The 12,500-nt window shown below is 48.0% G+C and overlaps 1 protein-coding gene across 1 annotated transcript in view; it reads right to left on the bottom strand.

The window, feature by feature from the left end:
- Nucleotides 1–12,500, bottom strand: part of KLHL40 (kelch like family member 40) — a 29,260-nt gene that overhangs the window by 10,593 nt on the left and 6,167 nt on the right. Inside the window, exons 2-3 of the mRNA XM_089689026.1 lie at nt 4,380–4,540; nt 2,022–2,129 (exon numbers count right to left, since the gene is read on the bottom strand). Coding sequence (XP_089545152.1) covers nt 2,022–2,129; nt 4,380–4,540 — 269 coding nt within the window. The remainder of the gene's footprint in view (nt 1–2,021; nt 2,130–4,379; nt 4,541–12,500) is intronic.

Here is a 12,500-nt window from a genome sequence, read left to right as displayed (position 1 = left end):
TCTATATCATTTGATCAATGGGGTCAGGAACTGAGAGCAACAAAGTAGCAGCTTCCTGGAATTACTCGTCCCTGTAGAGAATGACGCAGTGCCTCCATACCTGCACCCAGGGGCGGACTGACAACTCATGGGGCCCCCGGGCAATAGGGGATCATGGGGCCCCTGTGTCCTTGCCCAAACTCAAAAAAGCCTATGAAAAATGTACCAGGGGCATCTCATGGGGCCCCCTACTGACCCCGGGCCCTCAGGCAGTGGCCGAGTTTCCAAATGGTCAGTCGGCCCCTGCCTGCACCCCTTGTAATACATCACCCGGAGGAACGCAATTAAAGTGGTTGTGAACCCTTCCTTATCCCCAGTGAAGTCACTGGTCTCAGGTGATACACAGAGATGAAACAAATCCTCCTACGTAAGTTGTACCTGTTTACCTGCAGTCCTCTCTTCTCTACATCTTTTCAAAGTGCAGAATTTATACAGCTTTCAGAGAGCAGGAGGTGGGGAACTGAAATGACACTCTGCAGAGCTCAGTGAGTGCTCACTGGGGGGGAAGGGACACGTCCCCCTTCACACAGCGCTGAGGCTGTCAATCACAGGTGGTGTGCTGGAGCTCCTTCCCCTGTCACCATTATTCTTTTGGTGTCAGGAAAATTTATCAGAAGTGACTTGTGCTGATAACAGAGGAAAGAGGAGAAGATAGAAATTACACCTAGCCCTGTTTCACACTGATGCGGTGTGGAATTTGCAGCGTTTTCTGTGCGAATTCCGCACCACATCAGAATCGCACCCCGTTCATGCGAACCGCTGCGGATGTGTATGTTACATTAACAACACCCTGAAAACGGTCCACAAAACGCAGTGCAATGTGCAGAATCGCATAGATGGGAATACCTGTGAGATCCAATTCTAGCATGGACCAAAAAAAGGGTCCCGCGCCTTTTTGGTGCAGGTGTGGTGCGATTAGAGCCATACAAAATGTACACCTCCGATTGCACAAATTGCATGTGATTTGCAGAGGAATGCGGTGCGGTTCCTGCGCAAATCACATGCGATATACTGCTCCGCATATATGTGAACCCGGGGACTGAGACAAGTACACTCTGGACAGCTCTGGACTGAGACAAGTACACACTATAGAGGGATGTGCTTTGTTCATATTTCATGTCTGAGGTTTACAGCCACTTTAAATCCAGTGCAAAATATACACCAGCAAGACTAATGCAAGCCATAGACGGTTCGTTTATCGGTTCGTCCAAAAAACGAAACATCGTTTGTTCTGTAAACCGATGTTGCCACCAATGATTGCGAAAATCGGCCGTTTTTCAAGAATTTTCCAGCATGACCGATAAACGAAATGAGGAGGAACCGCGAAAATCGGCTGATACCATTGCCCCACTAACAGTACGAAAATCGGCCGATTATTCTTTTGGGCACAAAAATCGTCCGATAAACGAACCGTCTATGCCCTGCATATCTGCCACCATCAGGGGCGGACTGACCATTTGAAAACTGGGGCACTGCCCGAGGGCCCGGGGTCAGTAGGGGGCCCCATGAGATGCCCCTAGTACCTTTTTCATAGGCCTTTTTGGAGTTTGGGCAAGGACACAGGGGCCCCATGATCCCCTATTGCCCGGGGGCCCCATGAGTTGTCAGTCCGCCCCTGGCCACCATATGTACTGGTATTCCATCCAGCAACACTGAGACCGATCCTCTGATTGTAGCAAAGACCCTCCAGAGTGGCCCCCATTTTGAAACATTTCAGCAGACGGACTGGAATTATTTCATATTTCCGAAGCCGAAGCAGCTAAAGTTTTCAAAGAAAAGAAAAGCGATATCATAAAAGCCCCATAAAGTGCTGTGATTACAGATGTGGTCATGGTTGTCAGCATTCTGGTGTCTGGCACCTCAGCAATGGGCCTGTACAAGTGGCATGTGACCCCCAGGACCAGGGAGAACTAAAGACCAGGCCGGTCCTGTATGACAGTGGAGCCTCCATAGCCCGGGCCTGATATCAGTGTGATACTTACTTATCGCTCCCCTTCCCTCCGATCACATAGACCAGATTGTCATGGGAGACCACAGAGTGTCCGTACACCTGATAGGGCAGGGGGTCCGACTCCCCCCACTTGAAGGACCTGAAAATGATTAACAGAGACATTAATGAGACATAAAAAATAAATGGACCTATATGAAGGCAACATTTATAGAACGGTGAAACAATGTATCGAGTGCATTCTGACAAATATTACAGAAGACCAGTCACATCATACTCTGCACCACAGGAGCTTACACTCTAATCCCCCCCCCACACAATCACACACCATAATTGTTCCTTTCTATAGCTCTGACATATACCGCAGTGCTGGACAGAGATCACCGAGCCAGTCCCATCAGTCTCTGTACCAGAGGAGCTTACACTCTAATGTCCCCTCCCCCACAGTCACATCAGTCTCTGTACCAAAGGAGCTTACACTCTATTGTCCCCTCCCCCACAGTCACATCAGTCTCTGTACCACAGGAGCTTACACTCTAATGTCCCCTCCCCCACAGTCACATCAGTCTCTGTACCAAAGGAGCTTACACTCTAATGTCCCCTCCCCCACAGTCACATCAGTCTCTGTACCAAAGGAGCTTACACTCTAATTCCCCCCCCCCCCCACAATCACCCACAATAATTGTTCCTTTTTATAGCTCTGACATATACCGCAGTGCTGGACAGAGATCACAGAGCCAGTCACATCAATCTCTGTACCAGAGGAGCTTACACTCTAATGTCCCCTCCCCCACAGTCTCACACTATTATTATACATTTATATAGCTCTGACATATACCGCAGTGCTGTACAGAGATCACCGAGCCAGTGCCATCAGTCTCTGTACCAGAGGAGCTTACACTCTAATGTCCCCTCCCCCACAGTCACATCAGTCTCTGTACCAGAAGAGCTTACACTCAAATGTCCCCTCCCCCACAGTCACACGCTATTATTATTATACATTTATATAGCTCTGACATATACTACAGTGCTGTACAGAGAACACTAAGCCAGTCCTATCACTCTGTACCAAAAGAGCTTACACTCTAATATCCTCCCACAGTCACACACTGTGGGATAGGAATCTCCTTCCCCTATTTCCTCCTGACACCAATGCTGGGGGTTATTACTGTGTCTACTGACACCTGTGCTGGGGGTCATTATTGTGTATGCTGACCCAACTGATACCAATGCTGGAGGTTATTGTGTTCACTGACTCCAATGCTGGGGGTTATTAATATATCCACTGACTCCAATGCTGGGAGGTAATAATGTGTTCACTGACTCCAATGCTGGGGGTTATTAATGTGTCCACTGACTCCAATGCTGGGGGTTATTAATGTGTCCACTGACTCCAATGCTGGGAGGTAATAATGTGTCCACTGACTCCAATGCTGGGAGGTAATAATGTGTTCACTGACTCCAATGCTGGGAGGTAATAATGTATTCACTGACTCCAATGCTGGGGGTTATTAATGTGTCCACTGACTCCAATGCTGGGAGGTAATAATGTGTCCACTGACTTTAAAGCTGGAGGTTATTAATGCGCCTACTGACACCTGTGCTGGGGGGTCATTATTGCGTATACTGACCCAACTGACACTGATGCTGGAGGTTTTTATTGTGTTCACTGACACCAGTGCTAGGGGTTATTAATATGTCCACTGACTGCAAAGCTGGAAGTTATTAATGTGTCCACTGACTCCAATGCTGGGGGTTATTAATGTGTCCACTGACTCCAATGCTGGGGGTTATTAATGTGTCCACTGACTCCAATGCTGGGGGTTATTAATGTGTCCACTGACTCCAATGCTGGGGGTTATTAATGTGTCCACTGACTCCAATGCTGGGGGTTATTAATGTGTCCACTGACTCCAATGCTGGGGGTTATTAATGTGTACACCGACTCCAATGCTGACAGGTAGTAATGTGTTCACTGACCCCAATGCTGGGGGTTTTTAATGTGTCATCTCCTATCATCAACTTACTTTGCAGCTCATGTGACCGAATGTCGAGAGCAATCAACGTCCATTGCTGCAAAGGGTGCTGATGCTAGAAGGTTATCGCCATAAACCAAGTCCCATAGGTACACCTACGTTCCTCCATGTCAACCAACCAATGGGGCACCATGGCACACTAGCCCATAGAAATCCATCCTTACCATGAATGGGCTAGTTGGTTGTGTTTGGTTCCCCCCCAGGTCAAAGGTTACCAGTCCTCACCGGCCAGGTACAAGTGTAATTGATATGACTCTATGCCTACTAAACCTACAAGCTGGCCGCTAGACCTTCCAGAAGGAATCGGGTTCCCCCTTATAGTAGCCCCTGACGACTACTCCTATCTGTCTACTCACGGGCGATCGTAGCACAAGACTGAGTCCAGGGTCTGTTCTCCTTCCTTCAGCTCTTTCCCACCAATCAGGTAGATGGAATTCTCCGAATCCCCGAGACCGAAGAGGCAGCGGGCGGATGGAACGGGTGGCATTCCCAGCCAATCAGAGTCCAGGTGATCAAACTGTGAGAGCAGAGAGCCGAGGTTAGAATGGAACCACATTGATATTCATCAGGCAGCCAACCATACAGCTTCCTCAGTGACCATCCTTCCGATTGTGACAATCGCTGGCACACATTTCACACATTTATACATTCTTCTTGTGTCATATTTGTATTATCGCATTTCATATAGAGGTGTGAAAAGGTTCCCTCTAGTGGATAATTATGAAAGGCAGTACAGTCAGCACCTTTGCTGAACAAACAGTTAAAGTGTTACTAAACCCACAACAGTACAATCAGTCTGTAGATGCAGTAAAGCGTGCTAGATATACTCACTGTGGAACCTAAGGGGTTAATCCTCTGCATTGTGTGATCCTGTCTTCTCTGATCTTCCCCTTCTTCTACTGTCCCCAGCTCATCTGCTGATAGAACAGCACTGACTGACATGCTTAGTTTGGTGTGTATTGCTAGAAATTTTTTTTTTTTTTTTTTGGGAGGGTGCATGTGATCAGCACTGGACCAATCAGCACTGTCCAGACAGAGGGTCAGGGGTTATGCAGCCGCGTAGGACAGTCAGTGGAGAATGAAAATTTCTCCTACAAGCTTTACCCAGTGCTTGGCCAGACACTGATCCTTCCCTTCTTCCACAGTCCCTGATCATTCTGCCATGTTACAGAACAGCAGTGGCAAGTCTGCACATGCTCTGTTTGGCGTGTATTGCTAGGGAGTTTTTTTTTTCTTTGTGAGAGTGCATGGGATCAGCACAGGGCCAATCAGCACTGTTCAGACAGAGATCAGGGGTTCTGCATCCTCCTAGAGCAAAATGAAAAATCCTCCTACAAGCTTTAACCAGTGCTCTGCTGGACACTGATAGAAGTCACAAGACTGCTATATACTGCTGATGAGAAAATGTATTTAGCAGTTTATATTTACTAAAATAATTGCATTTCCATGTTCTGTGTACTGTGGGAGACCAGATATAGTGAATGCAGGGTCCGGCAAGACCAGATATAGTGAATGCGGGGTCCGGCAAGACCAGATATAGTGAATGCGGGGTCTGGGGAGACCAGATATAGTGAATGTAGGGTCCTTGGAGACCAGATATAGTGAATGCGGGGTGCGGGGAGACCAGACATAGTGAATGCAGGGTCCGGGGAGACCAGATATAGTGAATGCAGGGCCCGGGGAGACCAGATATAGTGAATGCAGGGTCCGGGTAGAGCGGATATAGTGAATGCAGGGTCCAGGGAGACCGGATATAGGGAATGCGGGGTCCGGGGAGACCAGATATAGTGAATGTGGGGTCCGGGGAGAGTGGATATAGTGAATGCAGGGTCCGGGGAGAGCAGATATAGCGAATGTAGGGTCCGGGGAGACCGGATATAGTGAATGCAGGGTCCGGGGACACCGGATATAGTGAATGTAGGGTCCGGGGAGACCAGACATAGTGAATGCAGGGTCCGGCAAGACCAGATATAGTGAATGCAGGGTCCGGGAAGAGCGGATATAGTGAATGCAGGGTCCGGGAATTGCGGATATAGTGAATGCAGGGTCCGGCGATAGCGGATATAGTGAATGCAGGGTCCGGGGAGACCAGATATAGTGAATGCAGGGTCCGGGGAGAGCGGATGTAGTGAATGCAGGGTCTGGGGAGACCAGACATAGTAAATGTAGGGTCCTGGGAGAGCGGATATAGTGAATGCAGGGTCCAGGGAGACCAGATATAGTGAATGCGGGATCCGGGGAGAGCGGATATAGTGAATGCAGGGTCTGGGGAGACCAGATATAGTGAATGCAGGGTCCGGGTAGACCGGATATAGTGAATGCAGGGTCCGGGGAGAGCGGATATAGTGAATGCAGGATCCGTGGAGACCAGATATAGTGAATGCAGGGTCCGGGTAGACCGGATATAGTGAATGCAGGGTCCGGGGAGACCAGATATAGTAAATGCAGGGTCCGGGTAGACCGGATATAGTGAATGCAGGGTCCGGGGAGAGCAGATATAGTGAATGCAGGGTCCGGGGAGAGCGGATATAGTGAATGCAGGGTCTGGGGAGAGCAGATATAGTGAATGCAGGGTCCTTGGAGACCAGATATAGTGAGTGCAGGGTCCGGGGAGACCAGATATAGTGAATACAGGGTCCGGGTAGAGCGGATATAGTGAATGCGGGGTCCGGGGAGACCAGATATAGTGAATGCAGGGTCCGGGGAGACCAGACATAGTGAATGTAGGGTCCGGCAAGACCAGATATAGTGAATGCAGGGTCCGGGAAGAGCGGATATAGTGAATGCGGGGTCCGGGGAGACCAGATATAGTGAATGCAGGGTCCGGGGAGAGCAGATATAGTGAATGTAGGGTCCGGGGAGACCAGACATAGTGAATGCAGGGTCCGGGAAGAGCGGATATAGTGAATGCAGGGTCCGGGGAGACCAGATATAGTGAATGCAGGGTCCGGGGAGACCAGATATAGTGAATGCAGGGTTCGGGGAGACCGGATATAGTGAATGCAGGGTCCGGGGAGACCGGATATAGTGAATGCAGGGTTCGGGGAGACCAGATATAGTGAATGCAGGGTCCGGGGAGACCAGACATAGTGAATGCAGGGTCCGGGTAGAGCAGATATAGTGAATGCAGGGTCCGGGGCTTATTAACACTTTAAGTTTGTTAACCCAAACAATAAACCCTTATTTACCCTTTTTGGTTTATACAAATATCAATGAAAGTGTTTTGTTATATAGGTGAAAAAACAAAAACCTGTTGAACTCGCCAAAAATCCCGTGCAGGTGATCCAGAGCTTAGTAAATGAGGCAAAGCTTTACTTTATTTTATTTTTGCTTGCGCATGATTGGATGATGGCAGTCAGCAGACCTTCTGATCGTTTACTAAGCTCTGGAGCAACTGCTCTTGCAGAGTGCAAATGCAAAGCTTCCAACTGTCCTTGATTTTTAGGGACTGTCCCTGATTTGTCCCTCTGTCCCTCCTTCCTCCTCATTTGTCCCTCATTTTGGTCTGATCTCTATAGTTGTATATAAAATGTATTACTGATCTATCAAAAAGTGCTAAACCTTTCATCCAATTTTTTAATTGCTGCATTGTAAATTCCAAAAGCCAATATAAAGGAATAGTAGTGATAAAAAAAAACAGCACTTGAGGGTTCAACCAATCACTTTTTTGTACAATTCTCCTTTAACCACTTTCCCCTCCCCCTCCCTGCCCAGGCCAATTTTCAGCTTTCAGCGCTGTCACACTTTGAATGACAATTGCGCTGTCATGCAACACTGTACCCAGATGAAATTTTTATCATTTTTTTCACACACATAGAGCTTTCTTTTGTTGGCATTTAATCTCTTCCACCCGGCCTATGGCCGAATGGCGGCCGGCAAAAACCCTCACCTTTCCAGGTGGATTCCGTATGGCGTCCTTTCGGGCATGCGCAGTTTGCGCACCTGCAGACCCACGCAGCGGCGCGATCTGTCACCGGCCATGTACCTCAGACTATTTCAGATTTTTGGTGCTGAAAGCAGTACATTTTTTTGCATGGAAATATGTAGTTTTTTTTATTGTAGGCTGTAATTTTTAGGAATAACTCACTGAAATCTGTCCGAACAAGAGTCTAGTAAACATCCCGGGGATGATAAAACTTGAAACATGAAATCATAAATTATAATTTAATAAATAATCATAAAAAATAATAATATAATAATAATAAATTTAATTCAATAATGTAATCAAACCAAAAACAGTGAAATGTGAAATAGAGCGCCAAGTTCGCACATCGCTGAGCAAAGTCGCAGAATCGTTTTCAGTGTCTGATGAGGAATTTCCCCCACGAATCATTATCACTCAATTCTGCAAGTGGTTCTGATTTACTATCGCTGTTCTCTAGCCGGTCTAAACCCGCTTTTGACCTAAAGGGACACTTTTTGGACGCCATGGACTTTTCTCAGTTTCCAGGCAGAAAGAACAGTAAAAATGCAGGCAGGGCGCCGGACAAAGCACTCGGGACAAAATGTATGTGAAATGGTTTGAAACAGGAATGTTATACTATGTGATAATCGTTTTCAAAAAATGTCATTTTTTAAAATGTTCAAATTTGCCACCGGTACGTCCCGACGTCGCAGGGACTGGAAGACGGATGCCGGCATCGGCTGGAAGAGATGGCCGGGGACACTGCAGGGGGGACATCGCGGGAGCGCAGGACAAGGTAAGTGATCGAGGGATCCCGGAGCAACGCTGCAGTGTATTCCCGAGTGTAGCTCGGGGTTATCGCTTTTGGAACTGAAACTTTACCCCGAGCTACACTCAAGAATACCGCCGGGGGGGTTAATAAATGAGCAGAAGCTCTGCTGACTTCCATCATCCAATCATGTGCATTCCAAAGTACTTTTGTTTTCGATTTTCCTTGCATGTGATTGGGTATCCCTTACAAAGTGAATCTTTATCCACAATGCTCTGGAGCCACTGCACCTTGTATGGTGCGCAGTCTATTTGCCTTTAGTAAATCACCTCCCATGTGCCGCCTTCTCAGTATATTATCGTAGAACAAACCTTTACAAAGTCTAGAAGGAATTCTCTATGTAAAGGCTCCAGTCACTCACATCTCTGACTTCACCATCCGATGTGAAAGGTCAGAGCAGATCTTCGGAGGTACACGCTGGATCTAAAATCAGGTCATGGGTGAGGTTACTGATGGCGGATCTTGGATAAGTGTCGGGGGTGTGGCTATAAATCTGACCTTTGACCTACGTCAACCAACCAGATGAAGAAATTGTCATATGCTCATTGGCACCCCACCCCGGCTAAGACCGGGTTCACATTAATGCGGTCCAAGAAATGTTGCAAATCCTGTTTCCCGCATAGCAATTGCATGCGATTTGGTGCAGGTGTCAGTGTTACATTAACCTCCTTGGCGGTATGATTCTTTCCGATTTTTGGTGCTGAAAGCAGTACTTTTTTTGCATGGAAATATGTAGTTTTTTATTGTAGGCTGTAATTTTTAGGAATAACTCACTGAAATCTGTCTGAACAAGAGTCTAGTAAACATCCCAGGTATGATAAAATTTGAAACACAAAATCATAAATTATAATTTAATAAATAATCATAAAAAATAATAATATAATAATAATACATTTAATTCAATAATATAATCAAACCAAAAACACTGAAATGTGAAATAGAGCGCCAAGTTCGCACATCGCTGAGCAAAGTCGCAGAATCGTTTTCAGTGTCTGATGACGAATTTCCCCCACGAATCATTATCACTCAATTCTGCAAGTGGTTCTGATTTACTATCACTGTTCTCTAGCCGGTCTAAAACCGCGTCTGACCTAAAGGGACACTTTTTGGACGCCATGGACATTTCTCAGTTTCCAGGCAGAAAGAACAGACAAAATGCAGGCAGGGCGCCGGACAAAGCACTCGGGACAAATGTATGTGAAATTGGTTGAGACAGCAATGTTTTACTATGTAAAATGTAAAAAAAAAAAAAGACATTTTTTTAAATTTTTAAATTTCCCGCCGCCAGCGGCGCCCGTACGTCCCGACGTCACAGGGACCGGACACAGAAGCCGGATGCCGGCATCGGCCGGAGGAGATGGCCGGGGACGCTGCAGGGGACACATCGTGGGAGCGCAGGCAAAGGTAAGTGAAGAACAAATGCCGGAGCAGCGCCGCATGGTATTCCCGAGTGTAGCTCGGGGGGTTACCGTTTGTGGTACTGAAATGTTACCCCGAGCTACACTCGGGAATACCGCCAAGGAGGTTAATGACACCCTGAAACAGATCGCAAAACACAATGCGATTGCCAGAAATCACATCGCATGGGTGAGGACGCCCATGCGGTGTGATTCAGGTGCGAGTAAAAAAAAAGGGCCCTGCACCTTTTTAGTGCGGATGCGATGCGGTTTGAGCATTACAAAATTGGCTCAAATCGCAGCGCACAGACATCGCATGTAATTGGCACAGGAATGAGGTGCGTTTCCTATGCGCATTACATGCGGTGCCCCGAACCGCATTAGTGTGAACCCGGAAATCTGTTATTTGATAAAGGATGGAATGTTCATTTCCATGGCTAGGAAAGGATTAACCAGGGGCAGACTGACCATTTGGAAACTTGGGCACTGCCCGAGGGCCCGGGGTCAGTAGGGGGCCTCATGAGATGCCCCTGGTACCTTTTTCATAGGCTTTTTTGAGTTTGGGCAAGGACACAGGGGCCCCATGATCCCCTATTGCCCGGGGGCCCCATGAGTTGTCAGTCCGCCCCTGGGATTAACCCTTTAGGCGCTCAGGAGAATTTGTCCTGTATTTTGTCAGCTTTTTGTGACGGCTGTGACCCCCCCACCTCCCCCTCCTCCCATGTTGAGTTCATTGTCACCGCTCCCCCCGTCTCAGCTGTTGCAAGGGGTCAGGAGCCCCCCTCGCTCCACAGAAAGCTGAATGTGCATGATGGCTGCCTGCCAGCGGTTCTGCTCCATGGGTGCTCTGCGCTCAAATCCACTGACTAAGCATTGACGCCGAACCTCGCAGCATTCCCAACCTCTCCCCAAGGCTGCAGATTCCCCGTATAAAAGGAGCCCCTTAAAGGAAAGCTGCATTGAAGGATACATATGGAACACAGTTGCAGAAATGCTTCTGAAAAGGCCAACTGCCTGGCTGCCCCTGAATTCAGCACTTTCCGAGTTGCTTACCTGGAACAAGCATGTAGCTGGAGAAAACACAGTAAAGTCAGGACTGCTGATCTACGTGCTTCTTCTGGAAGGAGCCAGTCAGTGAGGACAGCCATTCCTTGGGTGAGCCGACAGAGAGTGTCAGTGGTGGGGAGGTAAATTGGGGGTCCCCTAGAATTCTGGTGATGTTCTGCCCTTTAATGGTGGAGGAGAAAGAGGACTGGTCCCTGGAGGATTCTGAAGAAGAGTGGGACTGGGGGGATACCACTAAGGACTAAGACTCCTTGACAGGGCTGTCAGGGAACTCACTAGGGGATGAGCCTGTCTGGATGTCCCCTCAGCCAAGGTCTGAATTCCCTGATCTTGGGCCTAAGACAAGCATCAAGAACCTGGAATTTCAAATGCTGGTTCTCAGGGCTCATAACCCCTGTGTCTACCCAGGAATAGGGGGCAAGGACAACTTGCCTCGGTTTTCTTGTTTCCTGAGGTTTATACAGAAGTGAGTAGCTCTGGAGTGGAGAAGGTACTACCCCTATGTTCCTCAGAGCGTCATGGACACCATCAGTGACTCCAGGCAAGAATGGTAAGACAATTTTGTCTGGGACTATCTACATGTCCCTAAGTCTTTAAGGGGTCCCTACCTCACATCTCTTAGAGATTAAAGAGGAGTGGAGCAGAGGTTGGGCCATCCACAAAGACAGAGTGGTGGTCACGAGCGCAGAAAGGCCTAAAGTGACATATTCCATTTCTGCTCACAGGACTGATGGCTCCACCATTAAACTTCCCTGCCCTAAACATTATTATTTAAGAGGATTCCCACCATAGTTGGGCCTTCTTTATGGACCAGGCTGGATTCTGTCTTTTGTTGCTCCAGACAAGCTGGTCTGAAAGTATCCTAGGAGACTGCTTAGTCTTTATCACTTCTTTTGGAGGGGCTCCTCCCGAAGAGTTGCTGAAGTGCCTTATTTTTAAGTTAGGGTTGCATTTTGTCTTTATATGTGTTTTATGTCCACTGTTCTGCAGGTTCTCCAGATGGCTGTCTGCCTGCTTCAAGGACCAAGAGGAAGACTTCTTATGCATGGAGGATTTCCTTCAAGGGGGAGGTGCTCCATCAGGGGCAGACTGACCATTTGGAAACTCTGGCACTGCCCGAGGGCCCGGGGTCAGTAGGGGACCCCATGAGATGCCCCTGGTACCTTTTTCATAGGCTTTTTTGAGTTTGGGCAAGGACACAGGGGCCCCATGATCCCCTATTGCCCGGGGGCCCCATGAGTTGTCAGTCCGCCCCTGTGCTCCATACCATTGTACAGTGAAT

Source organism: Staurois parvus, unplaced genomic scaffold, assembly GCF_062004578.1.
Source record: "Staurois parvus isolate SC_StPar_1 unplaced genomic scaffold, SC_StPar_1.0 ptg000467l, whole genome shotgun sequence".
NCBI classification, from domain to species: Eukaryota; Metazoa; Chordata; class Amphibia; order Anura; family Ranidae; genus Staurois; species Staurois parvus.
The sequence above is the reverse complement of the archived record's forward strand: the minus strand, read 5'-3'. Positions and strand labels throughout refer to the sequence as shown.